Genomic DNA, 20,017 nt, shown 5'->3' with positions numbered 1-20,017 from the left:
GAACAAGCTGCAAAATTGGGGCCGATACAGGACAGGTCTTTCCTACTTTGGCTTTGGCATGAGAATGTGTTTGTGACATCATGATACGAAATACAGATGGTTAATAATGGTGCACCAAAACCTGTGGAGAAACATTACCTGCCAAAATATTTCAGCAGTGGTACATAATTCATAAAAGATTCAGTACAGATTATAATAAGCAATGTGGAGCTGCATGTCTTATGTCTTAGAGATGAACTGCATATGTAATATCCCAGCGTACACCAATGAGTATAATACTCTAGAATAAAACAATATTTCAAAAGCCAAAATCCCACAGAGAGGAATATTTCAGAGCCAAAGTGCTAGTGGTTTGTAGTTCAAGGCTAATGGAAAATGTGTGAATGTTAAACTTCATGTTCTGTTTCATTAAAGAAAAGCGTAATAGAAATCTTTTGTCTTACAGTTATAAGCATATACGTATTTTTTTATTTATATGGAACTTAATGATGTACTTAAAGCTTTATCATTTGCATCACAGTTTAAGTGACAAACAGTAAAAAAAAGTATACTTGCATGAATACATTAGAATAATAAATACCTGACAAAATTGCTTTCATTTACAAAAGTGGTAGTTCCAAAGATGGAAAGTTGCTTCAGTTGTGGGGCATATGCAGGAAGTTGATGTAAGGAAATATTACAGCCTAAACACTTGAGATAAGTAGCGCCATGCCTGGTGGATTGCTGGCTGTCAATGCCTCATATTTATCCAATTTTCCATTTTGGCGACGGATTGGGTAAAGCAGAGTGCAGCCACCGATAGGATATAACCAGTCTTACACTGAGTATAAAAGCATTTATCCTTTTTGGTGGCTCACCTTAAAGTGCCAGGGCTGCCAATCATACATGGAACTTTTAGGCTCCGGCTACCCGGAGCCCCCTCTTGCAGGATGTGGCCAGGACTATCCGCTGACGTCAGCAATTTCGCCGATGTCAGTGGGCATTCCCGCTGATGTCGCGGGACACACACCCATTTAAGGGGGAAACAGGTGGGGAGTGTGCCAGGACCCTGCTGCCTCGACCTGGAGGATTCAAGTGTCGACTCGGAGAACCCGGGAAGCGGTGCTTCTTCCGGGGTCTCTGGGCAGGTATGCCGCCAAGTCGTCCACAGTTCGCCATTAGGTAGTGCAAGGGAATATGCATTGCTAAAAATTTATTTAAAAGTACTGAACCATTTAAGAAATGGACTAGGTACAAATTTCTTACATTTCCATTGTAAGTGTAAAAACCCATTAATACAGACCTGCGGACACACATCTTCTACATAACAATTTTTTTATGTTATCGCAAATTTAGTTTAAGTTTTAAGGACTTGAGATAGTTTATTATGAGTCATGACTGCTGATTTACATATACTGTTGGCAATGTCAAAGTGAATTCACTGACAGAATTTAGCATGCTGTCAAATGTGTTTTCTGTACAAAACAAAAAGCCTTGACATTTTAATTGCAATAAGTGTTATTCAATATTTATTCTTATATTTAATGGAAAATAACATTGTCTGCATTGAGCAGCTCCTCTGTTATTTGTTTTGAGTTCTTAGCAGGTAATGTCTGGCACCTTTACCATCAAGTTTCTTCATATTCACAATAAAACGCTTCCAGACTTCCAACTTGTTTCTGCGCTCATTAAATGTGTTTTTTGTCAAACACAATTGAAATTACAATATGTGTAAAAAGTCAATCTAGTATTTAAAAACTGGTCATATTTCCATAGCAAGAATGAACCAATCAGCAGGTATATTCCATTGGTTGCTATGGTTTTTTTTCTTATTTATTGCATCAGAAACACAGAAAAACTATACATAAGCATAGCTGGGGATGATGTAGGTTGCGTTTTTGGGTAGTCTGGGTCAGTTTCTTGGGGCAGGGGAGTAGTGTTTGGTTACACCTACTACCTGCCCACTCCCCGCCCATTTAATGCTGTCTGGGGCTGCGCCTCCCCTTATATGCAGCTACTACCAACCTATGCACAGCTAGCATTCATAAATGAATATGAACACTGGGCAGGAAGTGGCCCATGTAGGGCTAGCTCACTTGTGAAGCCACTTCCTCGAAAGGAGAGCTCTGGGTAGCCTGCCCTGGGCAGTTCCTAGGTATGGTTATTAGGCCACTTAGGTTAATGTAAATGGACTCTCTTCCATCAAATAATGGATACGACAAATAGAACCAATTTTTGCAAATATAATGACCTATTGTTTGGTTATTAATTTCACACTGATTTTCCTGCAGTCCTGATCACACCGTTGCTATTAGTTGACCCTGAGGCATATGAATGAGTTGTTTTTCATACCTTTAGAGAATGTCCAGGGTTTCTGAAGGCTGGACAATGAGCTTGATACTCCTATTGTCACGGAGTTCATATCACCTGCAGATTTTTTTTTTTTTACCTAAAGTACACTGTTGTAAGCATTTAGACCCTGCGTCAGCCATCTTGAATCATAAATCAAGACAGTGTTATCATTAACATGAGTATTGTAGAGCCACTAAAGTTATCATAGCATCTACTATTCTGCATTTATTTTATAGCATATTACCATCAGTACACAGCACCATGCTTCTCACCTATCAGTGATTTGACTCACCTGACTAATTATGTGATCTCTCAGTGACCTGAAGACTTTGCCAATATTTGATGAGGGCATGTGTACAATTTCTTAATTTCTTAAAGCGTGCAGTATTGGTAGTATATATATCATGTAGAAAGACAAAGTATTTGCTTAACGTTACACTGGGGATTATAACGCATTGTGTTCTGTTAGCAGAATATATACGATACACTGATGGTATCTAATTGATCACTAACTATTGTGGTGCCCTTCATTATTGACATTATTGATTTTCAAGATCTGATATGAATCACATTTTAAAATGGAAAAGTAAATCAATAAACTAATGTTTATAAAATATTTATATATATATATATATATATATATATATATATATGTTTAGGAATTTCCTTGAAAATAGGTTTTAATAGATATGTCCCTTGTTCTTTATAGCATACGCTACTGATCTGTATTAAGAATTATGTACTGGACTTCAATCCAGGATTATGGTATACCCCAGCCACTATAAAAAGCTCCATTATCTCATGTGTCCCCAAAGTATAGAAGCATTTTAAATATAAAAGAAAATGTTACTGATTTAAATGTAGATTTTTAGAGCTTAATGTCCTATAAGCAATAATGAGGATTTTACCTATGAGATAGTCCAGGCAGCAAAACCTTTGCAGCAAGACCTCTTTTTTACAAAAACCCTCTTTGTGTACAGTAGACGTACCTTTAATGTAAGCTGTGCCAACATTATAAATGATAATTCAATTAGCGAGTAAAATAAATCACTAATCTTATTGAATTAATAATGGCTTGAATCAATACTTTAGTAACCATTGTAAATTAATGCTGTTATTAAAAGGTAGGACAAGATTGCAAACTCAACTGGGAAAACAGCGTCATTGATTTCAGTGTTATAATATAGGGTCTCCATTATTGCAGGAATTTATACTGTTTTAAGTCTAAAGTGAAAGTTTAATGTCACCTGCACAGAAATAAATGGTACATTCAGAAATGCCCGACAACGGACTTAATCAGAGCTTGCTGTGTGTAAAAGTTCTGTGGAGCATGTTTCTCGAGAGAACATGTGGATATCAGTACAGGTTCTTTGATCTCAGAAATTCTTTTTGCTTGGTACTGGTGGCAGAATTGTACAGTGGAACCTCGATAGTTTAACTGATGCTCTGCCAGAATCCAGGGTGTTAATAAACTTCAAGGATTAAGGCAGTGAAAATATCATATAGCTATGAGCTTCCCTAAATGCATACAATTCTGCATACTAATGTATTAAACCAAACATGCACAACTTCAACTCTCCTGTGATATCCATTTTCTATGTACACATACAATACTGTATAATTTGAGCATGTCATGGAGAAAGAGTTTTTATTCCCTTTTTAATAGGGATTCCTGGGGATCCCTGTTTGTTTTTTTATAGCAGGAGGCTATTTTGCATGTTCCGGGTGAGGACATCACACATGCTTTTGCGTAAAATGTAAAGTTGCAGGCACTCGCAGATTAGTGAATCGGTTTACATGTAAGGGGATGCTACTGGACTCAAGCTCAGCTGAATTAAATCTTGGGTGACTGATTGTCTTCTTAGTGGATAGATCCATTTAGAGTGATTAAAAGGGTAAGTCCTTGTATGTGTTTAATGCAGTTACATTTTTTTTCTACAATGCTACCTCCAACTGCATTATGCTACATAGTACCTAATGAGCAAAGAAAAGTAAACTTTGCCATTGGACTCAGCCTTTAATATGCTAGGAGACAGAAAATATTTAAAGGCTTTTTGATGTGGGGTGAGAAAGATCAAATGCTTTTCTGGCGTTGTCATTCCACATGATCATCTCCCATAAAATCTTGGGTATAATACCCAATACCCAATGTACAATCTATGTAACAAATTTAAGGCTTTGAAGCTTTACATAAAACTTCATGTTATTTTGTTCACACTTATGATATGCACTCGCTATCTCTGAAATAAGGGACATTTATTAAATGTGAGATTTTACAGTATTTACATAACACACACATGATGCCCATTTCCTCCACTGCCACTCTTGTTTCGTGTGAAATGTGTGCATGTGTGGAACTATGGCACAATGGCAATTGTAGACGGTTCAGACAGGCCAAAACGCTAAGTATTATGTTGTAGTTGGAAAATCTGAAAAAATATCAGCCCTTGAAATGCTCATCTCTCATTCTCATCCTCTGCCAATTATTTCTTAACATCTCTGAATTAATCACAGAAGCACAGAACAAGAAAAATCTTATCATATGTATCAGATGACGATAATGTACTAACAAAAGCAATCCTATTAATCAATGCACTTGAAGAACGAGGATGAAAAGCCCTAACACCGATATCTACTGAGTTTCTTAGGATTTATTATTATTTGTTCTATAATAAACCTGGTTAATATGGAAATAAATAGCAGTGGTAATAGCATTAGCAACAGTGTCCCATCTGTTAAGTGCTTTTTTATGTCATTCCTATTATCTCTTCTCTCAAAGTAAGTATGATTGCCAGCCCTTTTATCATTAGCTACAAAAAGACATACCATAGAAAACCATATTAGCTATTTCTTCGCTGAGAACCAGTTCACTGCACAAAGAAAAACATTGCTTAATTTGATTTAAGTTAGTAAGGTAGTATTATTTAATAGGAACACGCGGTATATGTTTGATGTAGTCACTATGCTGTCAAACTTTCTTAGTTTTTTTTTTTTTTATTATATATATATTATATTTAACTACCTAGAATTATTTTCAAAACATTTGATTTATACATAAGGGCTGAGATATGTGGCTGAAGGTGATTGAATAATAATAAAAATGTAGTCTGAACCAATTAAAAATAACCAGCAACCTAACCGAAGGGCAGAATTAAGGCAATGGGGGGATCATGCAGAACCTGACAAAAATGAAGCCAAGATAGGTGGGATTTTGCAAATGTTTCAGATCCACTTTAACAGCTCAGTTGCCAGACAATTTGTGTAGTCATAAAAAATGCCCTGTGGATCAATTAAGCCCATGGATGTGCACAATGCTACAAGTATACATAATTACTGTGTATACTCAAAATATTCAAATTAAGGAAGTAACCTTTGAAAAGAAAATACAAATACATTGATACTGTATAGCCTGACAATACCTTCCTTTACAATAACACAAAAAAGAGAAAACAAGCTAAATAAATTACACATTTGTTTCTGAAGTTGATCAAAAAAATGTCAAACCCCCCACACACAATTAATTGATTTCCAACTTTGCTTGACAAAAGAATAGCTTGTATTCATAGCATTTGTTTAAGGGATATATTACACTTGATAGGATTACTGGTGAAACATGTTTTCAACTCTTACTGTGAAGTACTTTTTCATCGGATTAAAAAGTCTTTGCCAATATCTGAATGAGTTGAATACTATTCTTATTTGAAAATAAGTTTAATCGATGTGCAAATCTTTCAATCAACGTAGTTGCATATCTACGTTATCACATTATCACATAAAGTGTTATCACTCGTCTGTATATATGCTTTATAGCATATTACCATCAGTACAGACATTTTTAGAAACAGGGATATATTGGGGTTGATTCTATACGCTTGAGGTTCGTTCTGCATACAAATGTGCAGGGCAATTCAATACTTCTGACTGCATGCACAACAAAAAGTGTTTTTAGCCAAAATTCACTGAAGCCAGAAAATACCATTGCCAGAGTGCCAGAGCATGCACTGTGAGAACCCCCAAAGCCACTAAATAGATAAAAGGAAATATACAAAAGGATGTTGACAACAACAGTTGGCCAAGTTTCCAGACTTATTCTGGGAACTCTGCCAGCTGAATAATAAGTTATAAGTGGCCAAATAAAGAGCTGGGCACGTTCCCAGACTTATTCTAAAAACTCTGCCAGCTCAATGTTAACTTTTAGGTGATCAACTAAAGAGCTGGCGGAGTTCCCCCAATGTGTCTGTCCTGATTAATACTAAATGAGTGTCTTCATGGCTTTTGCTGCAGGCGAGTCTTTACCAAAATACAGTGTTACCAAACCAAGACAAAATGGCTGGAATACCAAGCCAAGTATCTGCTACATAAAAGAGGGTAAGTTTTATACGTCTCACTGGAAACACAACCATTTTGTTAGCTAAGTAAAACTGTATTTCAGTTAGGACTCCCCTCTCATGGAGTGCCTTGATATGACATTTTTAGAAATACTTTTTATATGAACTTACTGTCTCCATAACAGCGAAGAGGCTCAACTGACAACTTTGCTTCTGAGTAAGGTCGATATGTGTCCCCAACCACAACTTGGCTGACTGGGAGATGATCTTTGTAGGACAAGAGACCTCCATCTTTCCTCCTTAGACACAAGAAATACAAAATATACCACTGTTAATGTAAATTTGACCAGGCAAAGTAGTTCACATCCTTAATTGTGCTGCTTCTTACAATTCTATTACCAGGAAAATTACAGGGAAATTGAAGCATGGACTACATTGTGTACATTTTGTAATTGTTTCTTAAATATTTGGCTAAAAGTCAATATACCGGTACTTGTCTTGTGCTGAAATATAATGTAGTCATTTTTGAAGGCATATGCTTAAAAGAACAATTGCATATTCCTAATGCTCCTACATACAAATACAATTGTAAGGTCTTTCTCTGCAAAGACATTTTAAGTGTTTTGTAACAAAAAAATTACCAATGGACATGAAATACAAACAAAGCGGCTTGGTATCCACAGTTGATATTTAGAAAAGGTGCCCATTTATTGAAAGAAAATCTTTTAATGTTTCTAGCTAAACCACCTTTAATTTGCATTCTAATATACGCCATATGAAATGTTAGTTCTTGAGACGCCATCCATTGTGATAATACAATGTTGAGTGATTAATAACGTTTTTTGCTGAGAATATAATTTAGTTTTCGTAATGTAAACATGTTGAACAAGTTCCAAACTATTGCTTGCTGTACTAAAAGCTTAAATAAGTGCTTGATACGATTACGAATAGTTTTGCAATAGTTTTGAATGGTGACAACACAGCACAATTCATGAACTTATTAATACATACTTAATACGTCCTGAGCAAATCTGTAATTTCATGGTACTGATTTTTTAAATCAATATCATTAATATAATATTAAAGCAATATTAAAATATATACATAATATCAAGATGACTAAACATGGCAATAACTTTCTGGCTTTGTTTAACTAAGTATTTCGTTACTCAGCTGAGACATGCTGGGAGCACTGAAATCACTTTTGGTTATCATTAGCTTTTAGATGCTGTTGATGCACTTATTGCTATATTATTTAAATCCCGATGAAGGGACCTATGTGGTTTTGAAACGTTGATTTAAAGTATCACAACTGCAGTAAAGAAGACCAGTATAGGAGTTATTGTGTGTCAACACCTGGCATTGACCTATCGGGCGTTTGCATGGGTCACTCGCCATTGCTGCCACTTTCGTGACAGATTTGGTGCTTTAATATGCAGCTGCATGTTTTTATTTACCTGGGATGTATATTCGTGGTGATTATTTATTCTAGGTTCTTGCATATTATCTTGGTTTAATAAGGATCTCTTAAATATCTGAGCTAAAACTCAGTACTTGAATATGCAAGTACCCAAACACACGCCAAAAAGCTGTACTTAAGCATTTCTGTTCGACAATAACTTAAACATCCATTTTTACAACAGTTTTAATGCTTTGCCATTCATCTGTAATAATTATTTACAGCTTAATGCTTGAGAAACAGTAAGCACATTTCCGTTAATGGCTAAACAGAAAGGTAATTAACAGATAGTTTTCACTAGGAATGGCAGACTGCAAGAAAACATGGGCAAAAGGCAGATACTTGTCAATTTCCACAGCTTGTAAACATGGACATATGTCTGTAACTATTATTTTTATTTAAACTACACTGTTTTTTCATCATCATCTAATTAGCAAACAGATGACCTTGTTAGAAAACACCCACATCCTACGCTGCATGTAAAACGACAGATGTGGCTTTCAGTTGTATAATTTTTCTTAAAACAGTGCTTAGAATTCATCTATCGACAATTACCGCAAAGCATAGAAAAAATAACAAGCTTCTGTAAGGATTACGGTATTTTAAGTAAAAGATACAACCATGCAATCTTTGATTTTCTGAAAGATTTTATTGGAACTGTACTAGAAGTGTAACTTACTTTTATTAAAGAGGGACTCCCGCCATACTTTTATATCCTTTAAATATTGTCGTATGTTTGTAAGGGAATTGTTTTTAAATTTATTTCAAAATGTCTTATACCGCAACATTATCGATTATTTATTATTACGGACCTCTACCCACGATTCTCTGTTTTTTGTGAAGCTTTGCAACCTGTATAGATCCGAATATTGCACTGATTGGCCACAATGCAGTGTGCAAAAAAATTGTATAAATATTTAGTCTAATAATAGTGTCAACATTCTTACACAAGTCACATACTGTTTAAAAAATAGCAAAATGCATCTTTACGACAACAATCTATATGTATGATGCTTCTGATGTGAGCCCAAGATAGCACCGCCCCTTAGTGTCAATTTTAGTATATTCTATGTCAAGTTACCCTTTTAAACCAGGGACAAACGGGTAGGTCTTAGTGAAATGTCTCCTTGAGGTGTTTATGGTGTATACAATCATACCAGATAACTTTATAAATAAGTGACAATGGAACTCTCGAAAAAGTAAACCTTAAATAGCACAATTAGGGTCCTTATAACAATACGGTACCCATAATTATAGTCCCTTTAAAAAGCTGTAATCAAGCAGGGATTTCAACCTAGTACACCAGTGAAAATTCATTCTATATTTAGGAGTAGTCTGAGACCCTGAGATCTGGATCTGGAGCGATAAAGAGAAAAATGACAGAGAAAGCGGATGAGAGAAGGGGGAATAAAGAGAAATGGGAGATATAGAGAGAAAATGAAGAGATAAAAAGAAAGAGGAGAAGAGATAAAGAGCAAAGGTAGAGCTGAGATAAAGAGATTGTGTTTGTAAAGTATTTGTATGTTACAGAAAGCGTGTGCATGCAAGGGCAAGTGTAAGCCGGTTTAAGTGTAAGGGCAAGTGTGAATGTGCATGAGTATGTATGTATTTATAGGCAGGCATGTGTAAGAGTAAAGTATATGTGTGCATTTTGGCAATCTCTCCATTACTTTTTGGGTCGAAAGGATATAGAATTAATAAAGTGTGTGTCTGAGGAAGAGTGAGAAATGCTTTACAAATATTTGTGTGTATGAACATACTGTATACGTGCAGTGTTGCGCAGTGACCACTGCCAAAGTGGACTCAACTGCTATCAAATCTGCTATGGGCTCTAGCCTCAGATCTTTTGGAGACCTAGCAACACCCCTGCTTGTAATTAAGTAGGGGTAGCTCTTAACAAGAATCCCCTTAGCCAGCAGTATACAGTATTTTTAAGGTAACAAGAAGATTTTACCCTGCTCGACCTTGCTTTTGAATATGACCATGCTATTGTGATTCATTTGCAGATTTGATTTACAGTAAAAGACATATACACAATGGTGCATATTATCAACTTTCGTAATATAAATGTAAATTCGGTATGTGATGAGGTAATGCGTTGTGAACAAAGGCCCTACAGGGGCATTCAATCATTGAGACGGCAGTCCTGACAGTTGCACCATAGTGTGCAAAAACACTGTGTTCCAACCAGATTTCTTTTTATAACTGTTACTTTTATCAAGTCATTGCCATAATGACTGGCAGTGGAAATTCTGTAGTGATGGCTACATAGAATTATTGTTACCTTTTACATTTATTATCATATTATCATCTCCTCTCATGCCAAGGGGTGATTAAAACAGTGCAATCAGTCTGTATGTTTCATCAGGAGTTGCTAAGGCCGTAGGAAAATTATAGCAGTTACAATTGATGACACTGCAGCTGTGTAGTCTTTTGGACATAAAATAATGGAAACAAATGCTTTAATGGAATAATTATGTTAGACTGCAGTATAATTGGTAACTGTATTCATTATACCTCTGGGAAACCGCAGTATATATATATATATATGGTTTTTTCGCACAAGTCAGCAATTCATTAGTATAGTCCACACTTGGCCTTTATTAAACGTCAAACACCTGTTAGGAATCTAGAAAAAATGCCTTAATCACAAATTAATCAGTTGTGATTAATTATGCAGGCACAGATTCTACGCTGGTTATTTGTTTTGTGTTATTTTCATGCAAGTTAGCCATGTGACAAGTGCCTGACATCCTCTGCAAAAATTAATTGGTATTAACAAACAGAGTTCTCTGTTAATAAATCATAACTCTTATGATCCTCAGCAGTATATGGCTAGACACAATATCCTTAATATCAAGGCCTTAATATCAAGGATACTGTATCATAGCAAGTATTGCTCAACCTTTTGGCTGGCTCTGAGTTTTGGGAATGTTTCATGAGCCCACCATTTAAGTTTAAAACCTACACATTGAGTAAAAACATCATAAAACTCACTTATACTTATGTTGTATAAAAATGTACCCATAAGGTTGCAGAATACATTGGTGGTACCAGGGTTGGACTGGTGATGGCAGGGCAGCCCTGCCCCTTTAAGGCCAGCGGCTTACTGATGATGTAAGTGTGGCCGGCCGCTAGATATGTGCGAGTACGGCAGGGGGACTGTGTGGTGCTGTTGGCTCATGCGTGTGCCAGACGGCCTGCTCATGACTGCAAGCTACAGAAAAGTTAACCTATTCTGTAATGGTGTGGTTTTCTGCAATTTAAATTCACAGTGTAGACAACAGAATTACTTTAACTGCTTCTTATTGTACAATTATACTGTAGTACAATAGCATACAGGGCATAACAATTCAACTTAGTCTCCTTATTCAAAATTCAGCCCTATATTATCTGTACAACTCTAGTAAAATGGATAGAGATATGACTGATAGACAGATAGACATATAATAGATAAATAATGTCAGAACATAACTACTAAACTGCTGTAATTCCTCTATTCATATTACCCATTCAAAGTAGGTTATAGATAATAGACAATGACTAGGCTAATTTCCTACATGCAATGACACTTCCCAAAGACACCATAAGGCTTACATGTACACCATAAAGCTTACATTTTTTCATAATTGGCTTTGTATTCATGCATGGGTGTTCGTCGTTAAACAAAAATATGCCATTCTGCCAAAACACACCACATACCAAGGCAAGTTTGTGTGCAATTAATGTCTGTTGTTTAGATAATGTAGGTCTTACCATTGCCTTTGATCTGCATCACAGTTACAGTAGAACTTGCTGACACTGCAGTTCCTTTCAATGCCGCATGCACATTTCTGAATCCCAGGGCCAGAGCCTCCCCAGTAATGATGCTTCTCGTTGCCTTTTCCAACCCACCATGTATATGGGTTTCCATCTGAGAATAAGAAAAATAAATATATATGTATATGTAACTGCAGCTATTATTGTGCCAGATCTAGCACAGATTTATAGTTATGGTTAATTAACAGCTAGGAGTTCATTTTCTCTTCAACTTCAGCAACTTATGATAACAACTTACTAAAGGGAACTAAGAAAAAGCTAGTAATAGAATAGAATATATTAATCATTATAATCATTACAATCATTCTACAAATACTAATCATTATACAAATGGAAAAGGATATCTGAGATAAAACATAAGTGATTAAAACAATAGAAATTCATCCTGATATATTTTACTACTTGTTCTTTTAGATTCCTGCTCCTCATTACCAGAAGTCAGAACATTTCTTATATATATAGGTATATATATATATATATATATATATATATATATATATTTGAATTCAAAGTAGAAAATGTTTTATATATCCCTATTTAACATGTATTACATTTTGTTTTATCTTGATTATACCACGCTTGATATCTTCACAAATTTAATTTTAAAGACCAAAAAGCATGACAATAACAATCTCATCCTTTCACAATATAAGCTGCTCTTGTTAGTTCCAGTTAAAATATTCCACAAAATCAGTTCAAGTTGAAGATGTGTCCCAATTTTATCTTTCCACAAAATGCATAAGACTAGAATTAAAAACTAATTTTGTTATTTTTTTCTTGGCGTTCTAACCCAGATAGTTTTCATTTTCAAGGTCGTTCAAAGGTTTAACACTGAGAAAAGTTCTTATTAGAGATTTCAGCAAGATAATAGCAAGTTTTCAACTCAATAATTACATTGTCAATTATATTCTGAACCCAAGAATGTTTAAGAAAGTAACCTGTAGACAAGAAAAACTTTTCAACAACCTTTATCTTAACTGAACACTCTGGTTCTTAATCTCTAGTCAATCTTAGTCAATCTCTACTTTAATAGTGATTGATCATACATTTGGTATAAGAATAAAGATAAAAGGTGCTCATAAATTGACTGTATAAATAAAATAAAAGTATAAATAAAAACAATTCTACCATTTGGCACAAACCTTAAAAGTGAACTCATGTTAAATGCATATTCAAGTCCATGTTTCCTACTTACACATCAGTAGAGGCAGCCAGGGGAGCAGTTAGACATTTATAGTTTAAAGAATAACTACACTGATTTACATTTAGTAAAGTTCATTGGAGACCGTGGAAAATCCGACTCCAATATGGATTAAAGTTAAAGCCACAAAAAAATATTTTGGAAAAGACAGCTCCCTTAAAACAAAGGTGACCCACCGCTTTAGCCATTTTAAAGGTTGGATGGTATGTTTGAAAAACACAACTGTTAAATGTCTGGTTAATCCTAAAATATTATTTATCCTAAAAAAAAATAATGCCAACCAGAGGGATAGTTGGTGTACAGCCTGGATCTTGTGATAACCTTCAGATTCTTTTAGTTCTAGCTTATTAATCGACTCTGCACACCCTTCATCTCAAGAAAAAGTAAGACAATTCTGCTCTAGATAAAAATGTAGTTTAACTTAAAACCATACATCTAATTCATTATCAGGCTAATCATGTGTGGACCAAGCAATCTTCACTACTGCCAGTAACTTACTTTCTTTATATTTTTCTTCTTTGTAATAGCTAATGATCAATAACAATATTTTTGGATGCTTAGATTAAGTTATATTCTTTTTTGCAGCTGTGATAATGTCACCGAAATAACCCCCTATACAACTAGAACATATAATTTCAGAACAAAAGTGTAAGTGTTGTTTGGAGACTGCTTTTGTTAGAAATTTTGAGTAGGGACATATGATTCAATTAACATTTAATTTAAGCAATGGGAGTACCTCCAAATTTCCTTTTTTTTAAGCAGCAGGACATAGTCTGTTAGAACATCACTTATTTTGCAAGATTCGCATTCTGCTTTTGTTAAAGCGGAATTTGTATAGCCTTAAGAGGTTTCATAGAGTTCTACAACAGTGCGCTGTAATAGTAAAAAATGAAATAAGAAAATTAGTTCTTGACAAAAAAAGTATGCATGATTGGTATTAACACTGCCAAAGTATGGGGATTAAATGATCAAAAGAGGTTTGATCCATAAATCAAATCCCTTTCATTTATTTATGTGAATACAAGAATATGAATTCCAAGTCCCATTTGCATTCATTTCCAGCAGGGAAGCTAAAATATACTTACTGCAGCAGTGTCATGGCAAGTCATATTAATGGTAAAAAAGTATTTTGTATAAAATATGTAAAACCGTCCTGAAATGTGCGGAGTTTAGGAGACAGAACACATGGGGGGATATGTCATAAGTCACAAATTAACTACATATCTAATAAATTGCTTTATTTTTCAATGGATTTCAACGGACTTCCAGAAAAAAGAAAAGTTTCTGCACTGCTCTCTTTCTCCGCGAGTCCGTCTGCATTATTCTAGCTTCTTGGAGTACTTCCGCAAAGGAGCGGAGCCATGGAGCACACCACGGGGAGAGCCTCTCCCTCTTTCCCTCGGAGCGTATAGCAGGGAGGAGCAGACAAAAAAAACATCAAGAACACAAAAGAACAAGAAGTGGTAAGAGAAGAAGCGGAGGTGCAAAAAAAGTAGAAAGGCCATGGAAGTCGTCAGCAGAGAAGGTAGAGAGACACAGAGAGAGTGTGAGAGTGTTAAAGAGCGTAAGTGTGTGAAAGTGTGAGAGAGTGGGAGAAAAAGTTCTGTTTTACCTTTCTAATGTGTTTTTTTCTTTAGAAAACGGTATGTATCAAAAGAAGACAAATGTTTTGTCATATAGCAGTATTCTCTTAATAAAAGCTTTATGTCGCAATGTTGTGTGATACCACTATGCCTCTGACATATGAAATGACCAAAGAGGGAGACTTCTATGTGACTTTGTTACTTATTCATAATGATCCATGTAACTAAGAAAGGCATTAAGAAAAATATTGTATTTAATTCATACAGTTTAGTGTTTAAACATATTTCCTGCTGTTTCTATAAACATTATTGTGAGCGGAACACAGTACTACTAGAGGAACGTAAATGATGGAAAGAGGCACAGAAGTATTAGAGTTCTAACCTGTTTCTCCTAAAGTGATACATTTGGGTAGCATATAAGGTTTTGGTATTGGCTCTTCTGCCTTTTTGCCTTCTTCTTCTTTAACTTATTTATTTTTGTATTAAATGTATTATGGAATACTTACTCCAAGAATCTATTTCCCTTCATGTCCTCTTGCATTTACATTCCAATAACAACCTCATAAAAGCCTTTGTCTTTTTAGCTTACCTGCTAATATGAACTCATCTTTTTATTATTTTTTTTAAAGTTTTATTGCAACACATACCAGCTTACAGTCTAACTATCGAACTTTAAGTAAAAAAAAACAAAACTTGCACAACTGAAAACGAACGTGAAAGTGAACATTAACTGAGCATGTAACTATCAGACTCTAATTATTAATTATGAGCAATTAGATTGATTTTGACCACGTACTGTAGTTTGAGGCTAATGTAATTACATTTTCAACCCACAAGCCATCAGAGGGCATGGAAGTGAACAGGCTGTCATGGTTAATATACTGTACTTAATTCAGTGCTCCTATGAGAAACATGGTGCAGCATTGTGCAGCTTGGGATGCTGTGGGGTAATTAGTACAGATGGTGCTGTGCAATCTGATGAAAAAAAGTAAATCCAGCAGAAAATATATTTTTTTAGTTTTTAGGGTTATGATTCCAGGTGTCAGAACAGCGATGAGCCAATTATATTGAGAAATGAAAAACATGTGCATTAATCATTTAAAAATGTAGAATTATTTCTTAATTTCAAATAAAAATGAGAATTTAAAGTTTTAAACAATTCTACCTTTCCTAGTTATCGGTAGTACTGAAATCATCATGCAAAGTTAAATTTCATGCTTATTAAATGTATCTTGCCAATGCTACAATAACATTGGTTGACACTATACGGTAATAGATAACATGGTATTATATATGCTGTCGCTATTAAGCTGGTCTCTAAGGGAGGTCTTCACCGCAGAAGTTCTTCTGCCCAAGCTACTGCTGCTGAGAGAGGAGCTACCGGCAACAGTAGTCCAGGACTTAGATGATCCCAACAGTGGAAAACCTCCCTCCAGCTGGAGATAGGCACTGAGCAAAAGCAGCAAGGCGCAGCACGTACCAGGAACACGATGCAGGAAGTCAGACGAGCCAGGGTTCAGATACACTAAGCAGGTAGTCAGACGAGCCAGGGGTCAGGTACACGATACAGGTAATCAGACGAGCCAGGGTTCAGATACACTAAGCAGGTAGTCAGACGAGCCAGGGGTCAGGTACACGATACAGGTAGTCAGACGAGCCAGGCGTCAGGTACACGATACAGGTGGTCAGACGAGCCAGGGGTCAGATTCACTAAGCGGGTAGTCAGACGAGCCAGTTCGGTAAACAGAAGTCACAGGCAACGGTACCAAATCGTGGAGCAAAGGAATGTCAGGCAAGCGAGGGTCAAAACACAATAAGTGACAGCAAGAGCAGCAATACACTAACTGCAAGGACCACAACAGGGTGCCTGTGAGAAGCACAACCGGCTTTTTAAATCTGGCGCCACTTCACAAGCCCCTCCTCGACAATAACCAAAACCACGCTCCCCGGCCGTCCATCAATTCCCCAGCAGCACGCAGCGTGCCCGAGAGGCAGACCGACGACTGCTGTTCCCTGAGCTGGTTCTCCCCTTCCTGGGACGACGATCCGGGGAACGGACCGATTCCCCAGATCGTCGTGTACCTCGGGCGGAGGGTTGTCCACTGCCCAGCGAGATGGTTTCCCGGGACCCGCGGCCAACCCTCCTCCCGCTAATACCACATGTGCCGCGGATGGAGGACCGCCCGGTTCACGGCGGGCGTTCGTGAAACCGCGGCGGCATCAGGAGCCGGAGTAGTGATATATGCAAAATAAGCACCTAATTGACGGATCAACAAAATGAAAAATGTGCCTCTCCCTTACATATTCACCTTTGTGAGTAACTGCCCCAAACTATAAAACAATAATGTGCTACTATACCCACTATGAAGTCTATGTGCATTGTGGATTCTTACACAACATTGTTTACATTGTAACTGATAATCTGGGATATGTCTGGGTTTGACCCAAAGTCTCCAAGTAGGGGGGCGGCACTGTGGTGCCCACTTCCCTCCCGCTCCCCATCTGCTAAAGGTTGTTTGCCCAAACCCTACAAGCAACTAGCCCCACCCCCAAGAAGAGGGAGAGCTCCAAGTAGCCTTCCTTGGAAAGTTTCCAATCCAAAAACATTTTTGATCTAAATTATGTAAAATATTATTACACTCTACTCATCATATACACCGATCAGTCATAACATTATGACCACTTGCCTAATATTGTGTAGGTCCCCCTTTTGGCACAAAACCGTCAAGGGGTGTGGTATCTGGCACCAAGGCGTTAGCAGAAGATTCTTTAAGTCCTGTAAGTTTCGAGGTGGGGCCTTCATGGATGCATCCTGGTGCCATCTGTTCTCCAGGTAAGAGATGCACACGCACCCGACCATCCATGTGATTCATCAGACCAGGCCACCTTCTACCATTGCGCTGCATCAAGTTCTTATGCTCACGTGCCGCTTGTAGACACTTTTGGCAGTGGACAGAATCAGCATGGGCACCCTGACTGGTCTGCGGCTACACAGCCCCATAAGCAACAAACTGCGATGCACTGTGTTTTCTGACACCTTTCTATCAGAACCAGCATTACCTTTTTCAGCAATTTGAGCTACAGTAGCTCGTCTGTTGGATTTCAACCCCATCTATAAACCTTGGTCACCCATAACCCTGCTGCTGGTTCACCGCTTTTCCTTCCTTGGACCACTTTTGATAGGTATTAACCACTGCAGACCGGGAACACCCCACAAGAGCTGCAGTTTTGGAGATGCTCTGACCCAGTCGTCTAGCTATCTCAATTTGGCCCTTGTCAGTCGCTCAGATCCTTCCGTTTGCCTATTTTTCGTGCTTTTAACACATCAACTTTGAGGCCGTAATGATAACTTGCTGCCTTTTATATCCCACCAGTGGTAAGTGGTCATAATGTTATGGCTGATCGGTGTATGTCTTCTTTACTATGGAAACATATAATACATAGTTACTATAAGTAACTACTCTTGTGTAAGACTAATTGAAAATAATGTTAAATTCTCAAGAAAACGCAAAGAGCGAGGTGTTAGCATACTTAAAAATGTTTAACATGTAAATCTGCAGGCTTGAAAACTTAATTGGAATCAGGGCAATGGAGCGTGGGATTGTATGTGGACCACATTCATTATAAATCTATCTTTAAAAAAAACTGTACTGAAATAGTTCCCTTCTATAATAATTATGAAATAATTAAGTGAACCGTATTAATTTGAGTCCCGCTCAACAGCTGAGATGAATACACAATATTTATACATTTGTATTTCAGATGACTGAATTGCAGCAGTATCATCAGATAGAGTGTGCACAGCTGTGCTAATGAACCTGGAAATGTGCCATCTTTTATTTGGACTTAATTAAAAACTAGTTTTTAATTAAATCCTGTTCTAATATGAATTTCATATTTTGATCAATATTGTGTGAAGTTTTTTTATTAGACAAACAAATAGAATAAAGTAAAGCAAGGTGCTGCACATGCAGAGATGTGTTATTGGCAGGGCCGGCCCAAGGCAAAATGCCGCCTGGGGCGAATTTTAAAATGCCGCCCCCCCCCCCTTATCTACTCTTCCTCTCCCCCCCCCCCTTGTACCTACCTTTCAGCAGTCCTGCGGTGAGTCTCCCTGTTCGGTCTCGGTGCCAGCTATGAGGAAATCTTCCGGCACTCAGCATTACAAGCCGGCACCGAGACCGAACAGGGAGACTCGCCGCAGAGGAGAGAGGGGCGCCGAGCGGGTACTGACAGCTTGGTAAGCGAAAACCACTCGGCGCCCCTTTCTCTCTTTCGCTTTAAAAAAAAAAAAAAAAAAAGGGCTTGGGGGGGCAAAGTGCCGCCCCTTCAAAAGTGCCGCCTGGAGCGGTTGCCCCACTTGGCTCCATTGTCGGGCCGGCCCTGGTTATTGGACCCGTATGTATATTTTGAAGAGTGAAATAGTGTCTAGCCCCTTTCAAAATTCTGCATGCTGTATGCATATTTAATATACACATTATCTGCTGATCTATCCTACTAAACATACTCCTAGGGATTTTAATACCACAAATACAGTGGCGACTCTAGAAACAATATATAGAGGGGGCACACAAGATACCACAGTCAAACTGGGGGAGCATTAATAATTTCCACCATTAAATCATACCACTGAAAAAGCATATATATATATATATATATATATATATACACACACACACACCGGTATATATATATATATATATATATATATTGCCAAAAGTAATGTGCTATGGAATGATACTTTTGTTATTGGACAATACAATACTTGATCATTCAACATGGGAAGCCTGAAGCCACAATTTAGTACGACTAATCCTTGAAATCCTTTAAACAACACAATACCTTAACTTTTGCACTAAATGATTTCAGGGCCTAATATTAGATCCTGCTGCTGATATATATATATTAGCCCCTGCTGCCCATATATATTAATATTAGTCCCTGCTGCCGATATATATATAAAAATATATATATATATATAAATATTATATCCTGCTGCTGATAGGAGGTATAGATTAACACATTAACACACCCAGCTTTGCATGTATAGATCAATTGAAATTCACTTGTGATCTCAGCACTGAAGGTATATATCAAATAAACAGAATCAGACATACAAATCCTGTATTTGCAGGTATACAATAATAATTTATGAAATGTAGCATTGCAGGTATAGATCAAATCAATACGTGGAAACAGCATTGCAGGTATTAATCAACTGAACAAGACATACAAACCCTGTATTTGCAGGTATACATAAATAATGTATGGAAACATAGCATAGCAGATATGGATC

At 37.0% G+C, this 20,017-nt stretch overlaps 1 protein-coding gene across 1 annotated transcript in view; it reads right to left on the bottom strand.

Annotated features, from left to right (window-relative positions):
• Positions 1-20,017, bottom strand: part of LOC149286607 (contactin-associated protein-like 2) — a 494,134-nt gene that overhangs the window by 96,150 nt on the left and 377,967 nt on the right. Inside the window, exons 14-15 of the mRNA XM_089493838.1 lie at positions 11,875-12,031; positions 6,831-6,958 (exon numbers count right to left, since the gene is read on the bottom strand). Coding sequence (XP_089349964.1) covers positions 6,831-6,958; positions 11,875-12,031 — 285 coding nt within the window. The remainder of the gene's footprint in view (positions 1-6,830; positions 6,959-11,874; positions 12,032-20,017) is intronic.

This window comes from Sceloporus occidentalis, unplaced genomic scaffold (genome assembly GCF_023333645.1).
Source record: "Sceloporus occidentalis isolate IW3139 unplaced genomic scaffold, rSceOcc1.0.p SCAF_67, whole genome shotgun sequence".
In the NCBI taxonomy this organism is placed as follows: domain Eukaryota; kingdom Metazoa; phylum Chordata; class Lepidosauria; order Squamata; family Phrynosomatidae; genus Sceloporus; species Sceloporus occidentalis.
The sequence above is the reverse complement of the archived record's forward strand: the minus strand, read 5'-3'. Positions and strand labels throughout refer to the sequence as shown.